Source organism: Morchella importuna, assembly GCF_003444635.1.
Source record: "Morchella importuna strain M04M26 chromosome Unknown Morimp01GS027, whole genome shotgun sequence".
Classification (NCBI taxonomy): Eukaryota; Fungi; Ascomycota; class Pezizomycetes; order Pezizales; family Morchellaceae; genus Morchella; species Morchella importuna.
The window spans coordinates 379,759-399,144 of record NW_025763424.1 but is presented as its reverse complement, the minus strand read 5'-3'; the positions used below and the strand labels follow the sequence as shown (position 1 = coordinate 399,144).

General features: G+C 49.2%; 7 protein-coding genes across 7 annotated transcripts; 4 read left to right on the top strand and 3 right to left on the bottom strand.

Moving 5' to 3' along the window:
- Window positions 1–301: 301 nt before the first annotated feature.
- LAJ45_08028 (uncharacterized protein) lies at window positions 302–673 on the bottom strand (the record flags this gene model as incomplete). Its single annotated transcript, XM_046117582.1, has 1 exon — window positions 302–673. One exon carries the CDS (start codon window positions 671–673, stop codon window positions 302–304), a length of 372 nt encoding a protein of 123 aa, XP_045969231.1.
- A 5,969-nt stretch (window positions 674–6,642) lies between these two features.
- Window positions 6,643–7,256, bottom strand: LAJ45_08027 (uncharacterized protein; the record flags this gene model as incomplete). The annotated part of the gene is made up of 3 exons (XM_046117581.1): window positions 6,643–6,972; window positions 7,064–7,079; window positions 7,159–7,256. The coding sequence occupies 3 exons, from the start codon at window positions 7,254–7,256 to the stop codon at window positions 6,643–6,645; spliced, it is 444 nt and encodes a 147-aa protein (XP_045969230.1).
- A 1,660-nt stretch (window positions 7,257–8,916) lies between these two features.
- On the bottom strand, window positions 8,917–9,889 carry LAJ45_08026 (uncharacterized protein; the record flags this gene model as incomplete). The annotated part of the gene is made up of 5 exons (XM_046117580.1): window positions 8,917–8,964; window positions 9,161–9,257; window positions 9,320–9,468; window positions 9,569–9,681; window positions 9,754–9,889. 5 exons carry the CDS (start codon window positions 9,887–9,889, stop codon window positions 8,917–8,919), a joined length of 543 nt encoding a protein of 180 aa, XP_045969229.1.
- Window positions 9,890–11,565: 1,676 nt separating this feature from the next.
- LAJ45_08025 (uncharacterized protein) lies at window positions 11,566–12,084 on the top strand (the record flags this gene model as incomplete). The annotated part of the gene is made up of 1 exon (XM_046117579.1): window positions 11,566–12,084. The coding sequence occupies one exon, from the start codon at window positions 11,566–11,568 to the stop codon at window positions 12,082–12,084; it is 519 nt and encodes a 172-aa protein (XP_045969228.1).
- Window positions 12,085–12,159: 75 nt separating this feature from the next.
- On the top strand, window positions 12,160–13,920 carry LAJ45_08024 (uncharacterized protein; the record flags this gene model as incomplete). The annotated part of the gene is made up of 4 exons (XM_046117578.1): window positions 12,160–12,202; window positions 12,262–12,887; window positions 12,958–13,047; window positions 13,105–13,920. 4 exons carry the CDS (start codon window positions 12,160–12,162, stop codon window positions 13,918–13,920), a joined length of 1,575 nt encoding a protein of 524 aa, XP_045969227.1.
- Window positions 13,921–14,388: 468 nt separating this feature from the next.
- Window positions 14,389–17,574, top strand: LAJ45_08023 (uncharacterized protein; the record flags this gene model as incomplete). The annotated part of the gene is made up of 9 exons (XM_046117577.1): window positions 14,389–14,722; window positions 14,781–14,867; window positions 14,928–15,270; window positions 15,332–16,221; window positions 16,278–16,374; window positions 16,428–16,517; window positions 16,572–16,818; window positions 16,908–16,935; window positions 17,033–17,574. The coding sequence occupies 9 exons, from the start codon at window positions 14,389–14,391 to the stop codon at window positions 17,572–17,574; spliced, it is 2,658 nt and encodes an 885-aa protein (XP_045969226.1).
- Window positions 17,575–18,134: 560 nt separating this feature from the next.
- On the top strand, window positions 18,135–19,363 carry LAJ45_08022 (uncharacterized protein; the record flags this gene model as incomplete). Its single annotated transcript, XM_046117576.1, has 3 exons — window positions 18,135–18,258; window positions 18,328–18,494; window positions 18,587–19,363. 3 exons carry the CDS (start codon window positions 18,135–18,137, stop codon window positions 19,361–19,363), a joined length of 1,068 nt encoding a protein of 355 aa, XP_045969225.1.
- Between the last annotated feature and the right edge of the window lie 23 nt (window positions 19,364–19,386).

The following is a 19,386-nucleotide window of genomic DNA, read 5'->3' as shown; positions in this document are numbered from 1 at the left end:
CCAACCCGAACCCGAACCCACAAAACAAATCCAACAAACACCAATTTAAAAAGAAAATGAAAGAAATGAAATTACAAAAGAAAAAAGACGGAACAATGGGGGGGGCATTGTAATCAATTCTTAATGAACCGGCGGCGGCACCGCAATAGAGACCCCACGCTCTTCCTCTCGGTCTCCCACTCCTACTCCACCACCACCAGCACCCTCCTCTTCCTCCCTCCGCTCCCGGACCTCCACTCCCACCCCCACCCCCACCCCGACATCACCAGCGCTCCTCCTCTCCTCACCACCAACAACCTCCTCATATTTCGGCAACCCCCCCGCGGCCCTCTCCGGCCTCGTCACATACGGCGGCGGCGCCTCCCCTCCCCTCCGCCTCCTCCCCACTCCCACCACCCCCACCACCACCAGCATCCCCACGCCTCCTCCGCATCTCCAGATCCGCCACGAGCGCCGTCTGCCGCACGCCCAGTGACACAAGCGCCTCCTTGCGCTTGCTGCGCCGCCAGTACCATAGCGTGCACACGAGCAGCACGGCAAACAGCGCCAGGATCAGGAAGTACATGTTGACGAGGTTTGAGGCCGTGGGGTCGTCGTCGTCGTCTGGGTCTGGGCCTGGGCCGGGATTGGGGTTGGACTGGCGGCGGCGGCGGTGGTGATAGAGGAGGGGCATTGTAGGTTGTGGTGGGGGGTTAGTGGGGGCATTGGAGCATTGGTTTGGTTGTGGGGGGGGGTGGGGGGGGTGGGGGGGGGTTTGGTTGTATGTGCGGGTATAGGGGTTGAGGTTGAAGTTGAGGTATGTGAGGTGAGGTTGAGGTATGTGAGGTGAGGTGAGGTATTGTGGATCTCGTGATCTACCAGACAGCTCTTGGGTCTTGTCACGTAGTGAAGTGCGTGCAGGGGATCTGGTCTTTCTCTCTATCTGGCTGTACGTCTGGCTGTCTGGCTGGCTGTCAATGGGCCCATATGATGGACAGGAGGAGGACACCGAGTGATGTACGAAGATCTGGTGTAAGTAATCCCCAGTGAGCGAGCGAGTGAGGGCGAGAGAGAGAGTGTGTGTGTGTATGTGTATGTGTATGTATGATGTAGTATGTAGGTATAGTTACAATACACAAGGAGATAAAGTCCCCCATCCCCCATCCCCCATCCCCCCATCCCTCCTAGGCATGTAGGTAGGCTTCCCTCTCTCTCTCCTCCCCCTGCCGCCTCCCCGCCTATCTACGTAACACACGCACACACAAAACGGGGGCCATCTGTAACGTAACCCTCCCCCCCCCCTCAAAAAAAAAAAAAAAACTAAAATCGCCTAGAAAAAAGCTTGGGTGTGCGCTAGCCAGGGATCTCCTCCCCCCCCCCCCATTGCTGGGAGGGTCTGGTTTTGGTTTTTGGTTTTTTTGATTGGGGTGGGTTTTTTTTTTGTCTGCAGGGTTATTATCATGTACTCTAGTGCATCTGGATACATGTACGTATGTACGTACGTGGGCTGGCGGAGTAAGAGAAAGAAAAAAAAAGTGTTACTCAGCTGCATGGTCCACGGAGGATGGAAGCATCCCTCTATCATAGGGGGATTATGTATGTACCTACTCTGGTTTGCGCGGAGCTACATGTAGTTCTCGCCTACTCGGTGTAATTGCCATGTACCTACAATTGCAACGGGTATGGTACGTCTGGATGTTCTATGTACTCTACATACGGTGGAGTACCATGTACCTACATGAGCAGAGAAAGACAGCAAGGAATGCGGTCTGTAGACAATACCGCAGGCAGGTGTGCGGCGTTAATTGGGGGGGGGCGCTAGGTAGGCATCATGGAGTGTCACTCGGTCGGCAAGTCGCAGCCGTTGAGTCCAACGGTTTCGGTCGGTCGGTCGGTCGGTCGGTGGGTGGGTGACACTTGGTCAACGATTGACGATAGATATGCAGCACTTACATGTTCGATGCCTCGAGATCTCTTGACGTATAGGTGCGTGTGTGTGTGTGTGTGTGTGTGGGCTCATTGGATGCGCGGGTTGCTGGCCTATGGTGGGCAAAGCCGTTGTAGCCGAATTTTTGCGCCCGATTTGCTTATGTGTGTGGTTGGTACGGTGTGAGCTGGACAGTGGGTGTTATGGGTCGGTTTTGGACGATAATGTGTTTATGACGTGGGGGTTGGGGGGGGGGGGGGGGTCTGAAGCTCGAATGGTCTCGAGATGTCTTTGGCTCGGATCCATGCGGTGCTTGGTGGATGATAGATGTTTTGAACTATTCGATATATAGATACATGTATGTACACTCAGTCAATATCTAGCTGAGGAGGTCACCTAGCTAGCTAGCTAGGCAGCAGACATGACTGCATATTCGAATCCCAGTCATAGCGAGTCGATACGGCGGCCTGGTGCTTGGGTCATGCATGCCTACATGAGGGTATGGCGGGACTGCAGTCGAATCTGTGTATCTCTCGTTGCGGTACCGATGCTCGGTGCATGTTTGGTTTTTTGTTTTCTGGCTATATATATAAGGTGCTTACTTGTAATATCGGAGCGATATCAAATTAACTCCGCGGGGAAATTAAAGATCCTTCCGAATCGAAATGGCCTATGAACCCGGCCGACCGCGGCGAGAAGTTCAAAGCCAGAAAGCTAAAGTGAACCGCCTAGAGGCGCGAGATGCGCTCTCTAGCAACAGTAGAGTAGGTATGTAGGTCTAAGTAGCTTAATCCGGCGCACCAAGGGGGGTATTCCCTGCATCTCGCAGAACTGGCTCCTGGCTCCCGGCTCTAAAGTTGCAGTTAACTAGAGTAGCCTCACATTGATGTTTTATGTGTCTATATGGCCGATTGATTATTTACGCATGTAGTCTTTATTTTCTATGGTTAGTATTGCCCATACAATCTTCTCTGTGACGATACCATTATACCTATTTTTCAAGTTTATACCGTTCTCTGTTGTTGTACTCATTAACTTCCTTTTCATCCGGTCTACCTGAGAGTGATTGTAGAGTAATGCTGTCAATTGTATCTCTGGTTTCTTTGGTGTCGTTCGCCAGGGAATTAAGTATAGTATGAACGGTATTCAAACTTGAATTGATTGATGAGAGTGGCTCTGGTATTGTTTCTTGCATGAGAGGTCGATATATGCCCATGTAGCAGATCAAGGCGTGGTTACTCCAGATCTGGCCTCCTCAAGAAAACGCTCGCTCCCCACTTGTATTCTTGTATTTTTATAACCTCTAGCAGTAACGTTCACTAGCGGGTGAACGGTCAATCTTTCCGTGGAGATGCAAGTTTAAAAGCCCCTTCTCTATCATAAGGTATCATAGAGAAGATCACCAATACCTGTTTCAACCAGTTTCATATCCCCTTCCCGCTCCTCCATGCCTGGCTTGGGTCTCAACCCTGGTGTCCGGCCGGGTCAGAGATACAAATAAGACCCAACGAGGACGAGGAAGCTTATATAAGGGCCACAAGATCTCGAATGTGATGGCTATGTACGGGCGAACACACCTACATGTAGTTTCCAAGGCAACTCAGACCGGTTCTCAGTGCTAGTGCTGGGGGGGCCTAGTAGGTGGGATATATATATACGTACGTCCGTTGATGAGACTAGCTTAAGGGATGTAGTTGTAGTTGTATGTTCCTTTCTGGCCCCCAGCGATGTTCTTCACTTGATATCGTTGAAGTACCTGCGGAGGGGGGCCTTATCAATCTGCTCTTAAGGGCTAGAAGTTGCTGTTGCTCAATTGGTCTAGCCAACCCAATGCTCAAGCTTATTTCTTTGGACGTCGATGCCTGGCGGTTGCTCTATAATGCGCTTGGTCTCCGTCTGAGCGTTAGTTCCTGAAAGCTTAGTAAATGTACATGTATGCATCTCGTGTGGTGGAACGTCAAAAGCAGTGTAGAAACTTGAATCGTTTATATGTGTGTGTGAGATATATATATATATATAGTTTAGAGGTTTACGAGTGCGAGTCTCCTTTATATCTACTATACTAGATAAAAGCACATAGTCTAAACAACATAGTTTCCCTAAACCAGCCCAATCCTACGTAGATCCGGCCCTGGCCATGGGGGAATTAGAGGGAGACCCAAATTACGAGCGAGCTGCTATATAAGATAATCAAGCTGGCAGTAAATTTTGAAAAATAAACACACAAAAAGTAATGCTGTGACCATACGCCCCTCACTGGCTACAGGCCCAATTCGCGATATTGAGCGCTGCTCCCAATTACATGACGTACACCCCACTTTTCTAGAGCATTACTCCCACCACTGGGGTCAAACCCATGACCTCCGGACGGTCATGTGGCTTCAACGCACGCGGTGTAGCAAGACGAGGCGTCTACCACTAGACTACCTCACCCACATAACTGTCAAAGACCAGAAAGTAATATTTAAGGGAGTGAGGGCAGAGTGGGCTAGGGGGACACCTAACCCTGCAACCACAACCTACCACGAACCCACCGGGCACCCTCTTGTACTACATGTACTTACTTACGCAGCTGCAGCGGTTTCTAACGACAACAACGGGCGGTCACTTAGTTGCGATCACCTATCTACCTACAGGTAACTATTATCTCTTATAATTAGCCCAACGTCAGTCCCAAATTATACTTTATTCCTCTTTCCCGCGCTTTAGATTTGGTCTGAGCGTCCTACCGTACGCTTCTCCTTCACACGATATCTATCTAAAACAGCAGCGATATACCGCCAGCCAACATCTCTACAACACGAAAACACTTTCAATAAACCATCAAGAGATAATCAAACACCAATGAGCTCCTGCATGGCTCATTATCCGTTCAGTCAGTATCTGGCCTTGGCTCATGAACTATCACTCGTTAAATTCCTACCTTGTATGCCGCACCAAGACTGCTGATATCGCTTTCTACAGTTGGGACCAAGGGAAGGGTAGTGAGAGTTGGGCTGCAGGCTGGAGGAATAAGGGAGGGGAGTAAGGAGAGGGGGCACAGGAGGGAGAAGGAAGCACATAACGGGAATCCTATCGTATTTCCCGGCGTTCTCTGGATAGACCGACGAAAAAGAATACTTACCCGTGAAGATGAGGGACAAACCAAAAGCCAAGCCTACTAAAGCTATAGAGCCAAAGAAAATGGGCTTCTCTCAAGCCCTCGGTGTAAGCCCAGAGACGGAGAGAGGTTTATAACCTCCTTGAGCCCAAGGAAGGGGGTCTCGCCTAGCCGGGAAGTGCCTGGGAGGAGCGGGGTCGGAGCATTTATTACAGGGTCATGTGATTTGGTATTTAAATTGACGTTAACAAGCATTGCGGTGTGGGCAGATTTTCACCGGCAGTACTCAAGGCAAGAGCAGTTTTGGATTTTCAGAAGTCATTTATCCACTAGGGTGTTCACTGAGCAGCCAAGGCCCAAGGTAACGGGAAATTTTCGGTTTTCGTAAGACTGTAAGAGATGTATCCACGAACTCACAAACTATCTCCTACTATCCCTGTATCCCGGCTCCTCCCCTAGATAGAGCAGTGTTTTGCATTGAGAAACATACCTTCCCTATATTCTCTGCTTCCAACTACAGCCATCTCACCAGCACAATGACAAACTCCCCTCCCAGACCAAGGCGTAACAAAACTACACTTATATAAACTCCAGAAAATGTCAATAAGTCTCAAGCTAAAAATTTGCCTAGGCCGGTTGGTCATAGTCTCAAGACCATCCCCTCTAGCTCTGGCATTGGGTGGCTACAAACCCCACGAACCCACGAACCACGGAACCGTCACCAATTATCACTCGGTCCAATTCAAAATCCGACCAGGCTCATCACCAACCTCCATGGCCAGCGACCTGTTTCTAGAATGAACGACTAGACAGCTACCATACCTCCTACTCTACCTCCCTACTGTATCGTCTGTATTCTAGCCATCTATTTTACTATCTCGGCTCTCTAACAATGTGCTACATACCACCCTCTACAATCTCTCACAAAGCTCCGGCGGTTCCCCGATGACGTCTTACAACCAATCAAAAGATCGGACCGTCGGGCGAGTGACAACGAGTGATTTTTTTCACATTGCCGTTGCTACTGCATCAAACCAACATTCACGCGCGCGCACACCGCGGCCGGAGAGGGAAAAAAAAAAAAAAAGTCACAGGCAGGCTGTGGGGTGCTGGTTTGATTCTATATAGCACACAACACATGGCCGCCGGCTGGCCCGCTAGTACGTATGGTAGGTATAGCCAAGTAGCTACATGTAGCTAGCTACATGTATGTAGAAAGGCGAGCTGCAATGGAAAGGCGCGCTAGCTATAGGCTAGGCTAAGCTGCACTCTTTATGAAAAACGAGAATTATAAGAAGGGGCAAAAAAGAGTTATCATGGCAACAAAAAAGGTAAAATAAATAATCTTTAAAAAAGAAGCGGGAGAAAAAAAAGTTAAAAAAAGAACCCTCCAATATTTTTGTTTTCACGATTAACGTAGGAAAAATAAGTAAAAATGGAAAAAAAAGAAGAATAAGGAGACTTGTAGATCTTCTAGATGAGAGCGCTCTCCTCCAAAGCTCGGGGGGAGAAAAGGCGCAGAAGAACCACACCAGGAAGAAGAAGAAGAAGAGCCAAATACGGATATCAAAACACATTGTAAAAATAAAAAAAGCGAAAAAAACGCCATTCCCACCCCGCCCTTCCCTTAATGTGATCAATTCCTCGACCTCTTAACCAGCTGCCCATCCCTCTCGCTCTCAACCTCCTCCTCATCATCCTTGCTCACAATCCTGCCCGCAAGCCTCTTCCTCCCACTCCCATTCCCGTTCGTGATCGTCTTATGGCCCCCATTGACGCTCCCGCTCCCATTCATGATGATCCTCCTCTCCTCCACGACCTCGAGCTCCGGCTCCTCCTCACTCGGATTCCGCAGGTTATGGAACGACGCGTGGTGGTTGCAGCCGTCACACAGGAACGACGACGCGGCTTGGAGCGGGTTGAGCATGAAACGCAGACACGGGCAGCACGACGACACAATCGATGCCTGACAATCATTACCAATCAGTTAGCAAACCCACGCATGATATTATCGCCACCACCACCACACTCTCTCTGACTCAGTGGATGCTTCATACTTTGTGAACACATTTCCTGCAGCACACAAGCTTAGTTAGCAACGACCTCCTCAAACCGCAACCAGCGCTGTCGGGAGGAAGGAAAAGACACATACCCTCTAGGAACTGGATAGTTCATCACCTGCCAGATGTTTGTAGCAGCCCGGCCCTGGCTGTTGTTATTGTTGTTGTTATTTCCATTCATCTTTACCATGGTGCTCATTTCTCTGAATCTTCTCGCGACGACGGCGGAGGCGGTGGAGTTGGAAGAAGAAGGGGTCGGTGGTGAGTGAGTGAGTGAGATGAGGAGAGACAAAGGGAGGATGAGGAAGCAAGGAGGAAGAGGAAGATTGAAGGCGTGGATAAAGACGGACGACAACCGCGTAATGTGCGATGAGCTGGCTAGGTAGCTGACTGGACTGTGCGCAAGGAAGCAGCAGATCTCGGTCTCGTCAAGATGACTCGCGCGTTTGGAGAGAAGGAAAAGAAAAGCAAAGAAAAGCAACTAAGCTATCCCCCCAGCGTCTGTGTGTAAAGGGGTCCGTACTGCGCAAACAGGACCAGGCACACTTTTTCGGGGGCGGGAGAGATTGTTGTATCAAAAGTTTCAGCACTCCGTGTTGGGTTTGGGGGGGGAAACAATCGCGCTGTTTCCTTAATAACTCGCCTTTGGGAGGGAGAGAAAAAAAAAACCTCGCGCCGCGTTTGTTGATGATGGGATGGGGTGGGTTTTGGCGTCTTCCTGGTCTCCTCTTACTCTTCTAGCCCTCAATTCAATAATCCTTACAACCCCCCGCCAAGAAGGATTTCATGGTAGCCCGGGTGGGAGCCGCAACACCAGCGCCACAGGGGAGAATCGGCGCGCGTAAAGTTCTCACCTCTCACATTGCTCGCCGTGGTGACACAGCGCCTGCTGGAATGGGACATGGGCCATAATGTTATATTGTGCTGAGTAGCATTGGGTATGAGTATTGGATGGTCTTACTCTTCTCTATTAACCAATTCCTGCCTAGGAATCTATAATCACTCAATATGGGATATTCCGGTAGCACAGTCTACAAATATATATAAATATCATCGCAACACTCTTTCAGTTTTGAAGATTAGTACTCCACGAGGTAGAGATCATTATAATCAGATATCAGGGTTCAGCACAGCCTCCGAGATTCCCATTCAGCCATAATATATATATTGCAAAGGAAATAGAAAAATATACATGTATGTATATTGAAAAGAAGTCTGCTAGCTACCAGCCAAAGCTCAGTACAAGGGTCATGTCATAGCTGGCGAGTAAGCAAGCAGGTAATAAGGTGATAGTTTGTTTGCAGGTAACACTACCATCAGAGTAATGGATAGTAATAAGGAAAAGTTCGAGATATTCAGTTAGAGCATGGTCGATATGATAGAGAACACCGGGGCATGGCCATGCAAACAAAAAAAAAACCAATCACTGACTTGCAAGAGTACTAGAAACAAACAACAACTGAGGCATGCGTGTGGTAAAAAAAAAAAAGAAAGAGCAAGACAAAGATTAAAGGAAACAAGCAAAAAGGAGATTACGTAGATTTATAAAAACGTGCAATGGAAGCAGCAGGAAAGGGAAACAAAGGCAAACAGAAAAAATACAAAAAAATCAAAAATCACAACGCCGGTTATTTTTCGTTTATTCAGCTCAGCGAGGCCCCTTCCCACTAAACCAGAAAAAACACACACACAAAGACACACACAAAGCACACAGCACACAAACACACAACACAAAACCGCCCGTTCTCACTCTCAGCTCTGTCCTCAGCTCTGATACTGTTATCGTCCTTTCGTTGGGGTTGACATAAGATAAAATATAATATTGAATGGGAAAAACGGCTATCCTATCACTACTCCTCTTCTGGAACAGTAAAAAGAGCTACTCTCATACGATGGCTCTGCATTAAATATGTATAATTAGTAACGCATACGTAAGTGGGTTTAGTCTGGGCTTCAATTTCGGTGGCACGTGTGAGGGAGCACGTGATATCGCTTCCGGGAACGGGTTCAGGAAATAGCCGAAACACGAAAGGACAGATATGGCTGATTACACACGAAAAAAACGAGTAAGAGAAAGTTAATGGTGGTACGTACCGAAGGTAGTTTAGGAATAACGACGGCTAGCACGGCGAGGCAGTTGATTGTGAAATACGTGAGGTCGTAATGTGTGTAATGCGTGCTCATAAGAAATCTTGAAAAACGATAAGTATTTTTGAGAAGTTAAGATAAGCTTGATAAGTTGGGGAAACATACAGTACTACTGGAACTGTCAAGAGAAACTTCTTGGTAGGCGTGTATTGGTCCCCGTTGTCGATCTGCTCCCACATATTCAGGTTGTCATAAGCCCCTGCGTTGAACTCGAATGGTATTCCCTGGACCCAATGGAACATGAGATAAGAGCCCTACACCCCCGAAAGTATTTCCGTCAGCATTTCAACCTCCCCCCACCGCCTCCTATCCGTAGAGCAAAGCAAAGGGTAGGTTGATTTGGTAGAGACGTACAAACATGTAAGAAATGTTCGTTAGTGTCCAGCTAGTCTCCTGAGACACTCCCGGCATTGTATCATAGAATATCTTGAGCCCGATAATGAGCACCACGTGAATTCCCCAAGCACCTAAGTAGCCCCAGCACATATAGTCAGCTTCCGAGCCACTAAAGGCACGTTCAATATCAGTATTATTCTCACCTTTGCTGTTGACCCAGCTCGCGTTCAAGTTCGGCAATGCAGCCTGGTCGGAGCGCTGCTCGATCGTCTCTGGGGGCTCTTTGTATATCAGGGAGCTGGAGCGGCGCCTTCGGCCAGCATGATTGGCGTCCGCCATGGGGCCGCCGGAAGGGGGGGTTGTGCGGGGGAGGATGAGGGAATGAATTTTGAAGGTTGTGGGGGTAGTTGCCTGGGGAAGGCGACTGGTTATCGAATAAATCGGGTTGAAAGCAAGGCTGAGGCTTGGGAGAGAGAGGCGGATGTGGTGGGTGTGAGTGAGGTAGGGTTGGGTTAGGTTAAGTTTTGGGTTGGTTGGCCTGACAAGAGCGGTAAGGTGCACGCGGGCAGTTACGAGGGGAGTATGTAGACAAGTACAGGAGCTACACAGCGATAGAGTTCAAGACGTAGAGGGAAGACGTCTTTACTGTGTGAAAAAGGTGAATTGAGCCAGAGGGAGAAAGGAGAGCGGACAAGCAAGAGATCAAGAGGAAATTTGAGGGCGAGTGAGGGAAGAAGAGGAAGAAGGGAGTCCACTCCAGGATAGAGAAACGAGAGACAGAAGATAAGGAGCGAGTGACTGGAACGACACGGACAAGTGAGCCGAGAATAGGAACAGGGAATAACAAGAGCAAGAACCCGTGCTTGGTCTAGTCACCTCTGTAAAGTTTAAAGGAGAGAATGAGAGCGAGAGAAAAAGGTACTACCTAGGGACTCTAGAGGGGAATTTCAAGGGAAGGGGGGTGGATGGATGTGGAGAAGTGAGCAAATGTTTAGCAAGGTAGCGCGGCCTAGTGTTATGCGTGTGCCTACTGCACATATGGAGCTGTCTGTCTATGTTCGAGAAGCCCTTCTACGATCCGTCCGACTTTCTCGAAAGAGCAACAGGCGATGATTGCTGATGAGCGCAGTAGGTACTGGGAGGGATGATGCGTGAGATGAAGCGGACACCAGATTGTTCTTACCTAAAGTGCTCCTTGGCGATAGAAACGGCCGTGCATCAAAACTTATGTAGCCTGTAGGTACTCTCAGGCTAGAGTTATTGACACGCGAGATTTGTCTCCTTTTCCTGGGTCAAAGAGTCAGGCAGGACGCGACGGTATGAGTGCTTTAACACCTGTCTACTCTATTTTATTCACTCTAGTAGCTAGTACAACTTTACCTAGGTACATGTATGGCATGTGCAATGGTTCTAGGTTTATTTACACAAAGAGATTGAGCTCTAGAGGAAGCTGTAGGTAGCTGTGCCAGCTGGTAGTAGTTGTGGAAGGGGGGAGGGGGGGAAAGAACGATTGTAATTGATTGATTGCTGCCCAGGCGACTTTCGGGACACCACCCATGCACAACCAGCACTGTAGAAATATAAATATAAAAAAAGCAAAAACAAACCAATTGGAGAAGAAGAAGAAAGAAAAAAATACATACACCTTCTTACCCGGCCCGACATCATCCACACCAAGACTGAGCATCAATCTCCCTTTTGATGATAACGTCTCTCTCTCTGCTTAAGCCTTTGAACCGTGTTCCTGTGGGCTCGTTCTCCCTGAAGACGGGTAACTGCACAGATAGCCCTATTCTCCGCGACAACCGAGTTCTCTACATAACAAGTTCGCCTCCCCGCGTTTAAATTTCACATCACCTTACCTCAACTACATCTCGCTGATAGATCTCGAGCTCATCATCGCCCCTTTCACACCGCAAATTGAATATTTGCATCGCACACAATTTTTCTTGATTGCGCGCGCGTGACATAATTATCTCTAGGTCCATTTACTACCCGCCTTTTCTCTCTTCGTTATGGAGGGAGCCAGCGCAGCGTCCAAGCCAGTTTCCAAGGAAAAGCGCGATTCGACAACTACGACCCCTAAAAGTTCCTCCAGACCCTCGTCAAGTGGCTCAAATCACAAGCGCCAACGCACCGACCCAAAAAAGGCAATGGAGTCTTCAGCTGATTTTATATCACTGGATTTTTCAGATGGTGCTGACGATGAACCGGTCGAGGTGGAATACCTTGGCTCCAAGCGCTCCAAGCGTACACCTTCGAATACCGGAAACAATACCCCAGTAACTACGAATGGTCACAGTTCACAAGATGAAGACGACCAGGAAGGTGGCGTAGAGGAAAAGACAGCGAAAAAGAATAAGAGAAAGAGAAAGCCGCTCAGAAGGTTATCTAAGGAAGGAGAAAATGATACGGAACAGGGAGCTGATAAGGCTAAACAGCCGACGTCTCCAAGCTTAAATTCCAGAGGCGATTCATCAGATGAGGACGGCGGTGTCAGCATTGGAATCCCTCAAATGGTGCTCACGCCCTGAAAGATGGCGGGTCCGAAGATGAGGATGAGGATAAGGATTTTTCCACTCAACGCGCTTTGAGTGCCAAAAGGCTCAATGGCGCACGAACTCCTGGGCGGGAAGATGCCCAAAAACCTGGGTCTGTGGAAATTACAGTTGCGACAGCTTCTAACCCAGCGGTTTCTAATATTAACGCAGCAGCCGCCAGCGAGGAGCTTGAGAAAGATTCCGCAAAAACAAACGGGAAGACCAAGGACAGGAAACGAAAGTCAAAAAAGAAGAAGCAGTCAGTGGCAGAGGCGGAAAGAAATGCAAAAATTGATCTACCCAAGGGCGGGGGGTTTAAAAACATTTCTGACAAAAAGGATGAGGATGACACGTCATCATCATCATTAAGCGATGATGACGATGAAGGGCTAGAGATCCACATTGATCTCGACATGGTTGACATTGATGGTGATGAGAAGGCTAAAAGTAACCACATTAGCGATGAAGAAGGAGAAGTTGTAGAAAGCCTAGCCAAGAAGGATGTTATAACTGTGCTCGACGAGAATGAAGGTGGCGACGGGGGCGAATCTCCTCTCGTTGATCAAGATGTAGCCATGCGGCAGCGGAAGTACTATTCTGCATATATACTGCCGCCGTTTAGGCTTGAGGAGGCGCGTCCTTACTTCGGCTCAACTTCAGGTGTAGACTTTACAGCAGATGTGATACAGGAACGAGAGCTTGCCGCTGTAATGGCGGTAGCCTTTTCAGAGAGTAAAAGGATATGTACTGTTTGTACTAAAGTGGGGCACTCGGAAGATAACTGCCAGGAACTAAAGGTAAATTTCCAATCACTTATTGATTGATATTATAACAAAGAACTCCTACTAATTGTAATCCTGAGAATAGTGTAAACATTGTGGAAGTTGGAATAAGCACTTTTCACACGCCTGCCCAGATATCGAGAAGGATGAAGAAGAAGAGCCACGCGTAATAGACGTAAGCATCCTGAAACACATTCACACAGACCGTTATGCTAATCATTTTCCGAAACAGCATTGGCGTCGTATCCCCACTCACCGTCTCAAACCAATCCAAGCTTCGAAGAAATCCCTTCCCCTTTACTGCTACAACTGTGCCGGAAGCGACCACTATGGTGATGACTGTCCCCGGCGCCCATCACCTCCAATTAGCAGTTCCTTCTCATTGTCAGAAATCAATGTAAATTCTTATGCGACCCAGGAATGGCTCTTGGAATCCGCCGATAAACTCGAAACCCTTGGATCAGCTAAAGGAAATCCTACATTTGGGGCAGCGGGGACTAAAATGACGATGAAACCAACACTGGACCCATTTAGGGATATGCGAAATTTCGATAGGGATGATCCATTCCCGAAGCGTGCACCCCCTGCCGGGCCGTCTAGGGGCAAGGACTCTTACAAGTCGAGGAACGCCCAAAGAGATGGTAATGGTGTATCATACCGCCAGCGGAGCCCTGCCAGGGACCCTGTATTTGATAGATATCGTGAACCTTTACCGCCCAGGCCGGTCCACGGACTGCCTCCAAGACCTCGCTCACGGTCACGAAGCCCACCGCGTAATAGGAATGGCGGCCGACCAGGCGGAGGCGGAGGAGGCGGGGGTAGAGGCGGTGGTGGGGGTGGTGGGGGTGGAGGTAGGGGCAGAGGTGGGGCCCATATGTATGGACCTCCACCAGAATTTCATAATCGCCCTGCAGCTCGCGAACCAAGGAGGGGTTACGAATCACATTCACAACCCCCGTTGCCAAGAGAGCCAGCGCCCAGGCGTACAGAGGCATACAGACCGATGCCGTCGAGTGCCAAGGGGAACTGGCAGAGGTATAAGACCTAAGAGAGGCCCTGTAAATTTTTTTGGCGGCATATATCCTCCTTTTCTTGTTTAATCATGATTTTGCTATCTCGGTGGTCCCATAAGGGCTGGCCGCTTCTGTGTATCAATACTTAGGCAAGGGTATATAGGTTTTGGAAGCGCTCCTTGCTGGCACGATGAAGGGCCTTCTTTGCCTTAACGTCGGATATGGGATACGGATATATATATTTAGGGCTTGGTAATAAAAGTTTAAAAAGGGGGTGGGGGGGCGCTTCATGCTTGCTAGAATATTCGATTATTGGCTTTTAGAAACGGTCTAGTATTTCGGTGGCATCATATATAATCACTCGGTGCTCTTTTTAGCTTCCGGGTATTGTGCAGATTTACGTAATATTAATAAGTATTCAGCAGTAATAAGGACTCTAATAACCTTATAGCTTTAGACACATTCAGGAGACTTCTTGTGCCTGTCAACCAAAGTGTTCAGCAATGGCACGCACTCGTCCAGCGTCTGTAGCATTCGCCTCTGAACCCCTCTTCCGCCAATCCTCACAATCCTCTTCTCATACCACTCGAAGCTCCCTCACTGCTACTTCAGGAACTTCAAAATCACGCAGGCTGAACCCGTATAGCAGGGAGATTGAAGGTGAAGATGATGATGAAGAGGACGTTTCAGATGAGGAAGAGGATGATTCGGAGGGTATTATTATGGCTGTCGACCACAGAGGGAGGAAGATAGGGTGTGCGTTTTACTCGATGGCAGGGCAGAAATTAAGTTTGATGGAGGATATTGAGTTCCCTACCTCGGACTGCTTGGATGCTTGTGAGTGCTCCTGTGGCGAGCTCTGGTTGGGCTTACTGATGTAGCTTCGTGAGTGTAGTAAAGTTCCATATCAAGCCCACGGTTCTGCTGCTGCCGTCGAGGTTTGATGAGACAATTGATAAGTCACTTAATCCCGATCCCAAGGGTGCATAGTCCAACTTGCTTCTGCAGATATACTTATATCTTTTGCTCACCGCTCTCCCAGATGAGTTTGCAACACCTTACCACGTTGCCATACGCCCTACTGTTGAGTTCTCGTACGATGCGGCTAGAAACAAGCTTATCTCGATCCGTATTGGTGAATCCAACGGGCCCTCAATCACAATACAGACTCCTGGGGATATGCATGACATATCAGGGGAGTTACGTAGACGTGGGAATTTACTAAGACTTGCCGGATGGATCAACGTGGAGAGCAAGGTTACTGTCGGGTGTGCTGGCGCCGTGTTGACATACTTACAGAGGAAGGCTAGTATTGACGGGGGTCCTGGTGAGGGCGATGGAGTTCTGGTAGCTGAGATTGAGATGTGGAGTATGGCTCATGTTATGTATGTGCCAGGCTGAGAATGTATGCAGTGGTGATGGGAGAAAGTGGCTAACGAGGAGTAGGTTTGTGAATGCGGATACGATATGTTCGCTGCAGATATTTGAGGATGAGTCGCATCCGAACTTCCATATGCAAGGCCCCAAAGGCCGTGGCAAAGAGGGACTATCTCTGTTTGGAATCATGAACGGGACTCGCTCTCCGCTTGGCCATGTCATGCTCAAACAGTGGTTTCTACGCCCTAGTCTCTCGCTCTCCATACTGACGTCCCGTCATGATACCCTTACTGCATTCCTCCACCCTTCCAACTCCCATGTCCTGGTTGCGCTCGGCAAGTCACTGCGCTACATCAAAAACATCCCCAAAGTCCTCTCAGGTCTACGGAGAGGCTTAGGTAGTGGCGGTCGTGGAGGTGAATGGATCTCTCTGGCCAAGTTCTCGTTTTATGCACTAAGAATCAGGTCTTCTTTGCAAGAGATGAGCGGAGTCAGAGGCTTAGCAATCTACAAGAAACTAATGGATTCAGTCGATGTCAAGGCCATCCAGGCTGTAGGACAACTGATCCATGACACAATTGACTTTGACGAAAGTGCGTTGCAACACAGGGTTGTGGTGATGAGGAACGTAGACGATGAGCTGGACCGGATGAAGCAGATGTACGATGGCATGGATAGCATGCTCTCGCAGGTTGCACGCCAAGTCGCAGCTGGAATCCCGGCTGACGTGGCCATCAACCTGAATGTGATTTATTTCCCGCAGTTGGGGTATCTGATCGTTGTACCCACGCGTGAAGGTAGTAGTAACGATGGCGGAGAGGATGATGCGGCGGGGAGACCAGTGTATATGGGCCAAGACTGGGAGTTCCAGTTCTGTACAGGGACGAGCTGGTATTATAAGAATCCGCAAATGAGAGAGATGGATGGATACTTCGGGGATATGTATGGGCTTATCTGTGGTGAGTACTTTGGGTGTGACGGTTGATGACGAGTGATTTCTGATGATACTATGAAGACAGGGAAATTGAGCTGGTGCATGAATTACAGGTTAGGGTGCTGAAGTATTTCGAGACACTCACAGATTGTGCTATGGTCTTTGCCGAGCTTGATTGGTATGATCATGCAATCCCCTTTCACGATGCCGGGTTGGACTAAGCATAATTAGCCTTCTGGCCTTGGCTCTGGCGGCGGAGAAGTACAAATACTCTCGTCCCATCATTACTGATGAAAATGTCATCAAGATCACCAAGGGCCGGTACGCTAGTTCTGACTTTTCTAGAAACGTAAAAACTATCATTGACATTAACAGGCACCCACTGCAAGAACTTTGCGTGTCATCCTATGTGGAGAACGATAGCAATATTCTTGGAGGCAAAGGTTCGGATGAGGCGGAGAGTATAGATACTGAAACTACTCCGGACACAGACGAAGCCAATCCAGCTACACCACCAAGGACAGTAAGGCCGGTACGAGTTTGTGAGGACGATTCCACTGTGCCAAGTATGATGCTTATCACTGGACCCAACTACTCTGGAAAGAGCATTTACCTGAAACAGGTTGCACTCATAGTCTACATGGCCCATATTGGGTCCTTTGTCCCAGCCGAGAGCGCAGTGATTGGACTGACAGATAAAATCCTAACCAGGATCCAAACTCGGGAGAGTGTTTCCAAAGTGCAAAGTGCATTCATGATAGACCTTCAACAGATTGCGATAAGCCTTAGGCTAGCCACACGTCGGTCTCTTCTGATAATTGACGAGTTTGGCAAAGGCACCGACTCGAGTGACGGTGCAGGGCTCGCATGTGGGGTATTCGAACACCTCTTAAACCGCGGGGATGAGAGGCCAAAAGTTCTTGCAGCCACCCATTACCATGAGATATTTGAAAACGGCTTCCTCACTGAGCACCCACGTCTGCAGTTTGCTCACATGAATGTTCTTCTTGACCACGATGCAGAGGCTACGGAAGATCAAATCACATATTTATATCGGATGGAGCTCGGCCGGAGCACCAGTAGCTTTGGAACTTGCTGTGCGGCCCTTAACGGGATTGACCCGGCGATTGTTTCGAGGGCCGAGGATCTGATTCTCTTGGCTGCAAGAGGTGAGGATCTGGTTGCTGCATGTGGTAGGTTAACAGGCGGGGAAACGAAGGAATTGGAGGAGGCTGAGAGGGTTGCAAGAGATTTTCTGAAGGAGGACTTTGACTTTGAAGATGAGGACGGAGATGAGAGTGTGGGCGAGGTCAGAGGAAAACTAGAGAAGATATTGGAGGGAGTTAGAAGGGCTGAAGAGTGGATGGAGTATGAATAGCACTAGGGTGTTTGAAGGTGCTAGTGTGAATGGGCATGGAACTAGAGCGGATAGAGATAGAAGAGCTATTTGGCTCATGGATTTACTTATCAGTTTCGCTAGATCGGGTTGTGGTTTCTGGGGAAGAAGTTTTATCTATATATCATGTGCTGGTAAACACCTTGAAACGCCGAGCAAATGGTAATGACTTTTCAGCACAAAACACCATAAACTCTGTTTATGTCAATGCCGCAAAGGATAACGCTTCATTTAAAAGACAGACATCTCCGAATACTCAATCCCTAGCACCGATTTCGTCACTCGAAATTCCGCTGCCCCACGGGGACCCCAGCCTTGGCGTTTCTGCAACCCCAACCCCACCTTTTCAGCCGCATCAGCTCACCTGCAGCATCTCCGGCCCCAACGCCCCAACATCACAATTCCATAACTCGGCCGATTATTAGTTCCAGACAGTACGGAGCGGATACACCACCAAAACATACGGTAAGTTTAAACATTACATGACTGCTATCTTGACTGCCCTCCAGCACCAGGGACCATCTAGAGCTACATACCACATCATGCTACCCCCCTCATACTCGGATCATGATCCTTTACCACCCCCGTCCTTCGACCCGCTGTCGATGATGCTCAGCCAGTTTTCGATTGTGAAGCGCTTTGCAAGTTTCCTAACGACGGGTGACTGTATGATTCCTTTTTTTACAACTATTCCAGCCCGTTTTTATGAGTACTGACGGGTATATTCATGCACAGTGATCCAGCTTTCTCGCACATCCAGCACAGTCCGTGAAACGCTCCTACAATCGCCAGAATACTGGTCCGAACTGCTCGCCCTGACGTCCCTCGTCTGCTCTGAGAACACTCATATCAAAGGTGCAAATGTTAAGAACTGCGTAATCTGTTCTATGCCCGTCTGCGAGGTAAGCCTAATCATCCGCTCACCCCCGCTCATTTCCCGGCCCCCACACGGAAACACAAACACACCGGATCACCCCACTAACCCCCATCCCAGACATGTATTGTGAAATCTGACTTCCACGGCACCTCCGGAACATTCCTAAATCGTATTCGCACCTTCTGCGACTCCTGCTGGTCTGCAACAAACTTCTCCCACCCGCCAAACTCGCCGCACACCTCGGCCCCGCCGCTCTGTCTCTGCGTCGCAAAAGACGGATGGCTCTGCTCCCGCTGTCGCTCCACAGAGCGCGCAGAGCTCTTGGAGAATAAGTACACCTGCGCAACGGACGGGTGCGAGGAGCCCCACGATAACTCGGAGAAGCAGCGTGTATGCACTTGGTGCCGTCTCCCACTGCCGCCGGCCTGGCGCCCGGTCACTGCGGAGCAGATACCAAACCCGGGGTCTCCCGGGGGAGGCGAGCATGTGGAGGAGGAGGCCCCGGGGTATGATGAGGGTAGCAGCAATATAGCGGGGCGGAGAACTTCAGATGTGGTGGATTCCCCCGTGGATAAAGTTAAGATTGCGGGTTGGGAACAGATGAATGATGAGGAGAGGTCGGACTACCAGAAGGCGTGGTTGGCGAAAGGGGCGAGGGAGAGCGCGCGGGCGGGTAGAGTCGTGAGAGGGGGGAGTATGGATGATTCTGGGGAGGGGAGCTCTGCGGCCCCTGCGGCAGATGGGGATGAAGTACCGAGCTTCGAGGAAGCGCTCAACGATGGAGAGGTGGCAGAGGCTAGTTCTAGTGGCGAGGCCAGTTCTAGCGCTGAGGCCCAGGAGGCATTGGGGAAGATGAAGCTCAAGGACACTGATAATAGTGGCGGGAGTAGCTAGTTTAAAAACTACACTACTCTTTT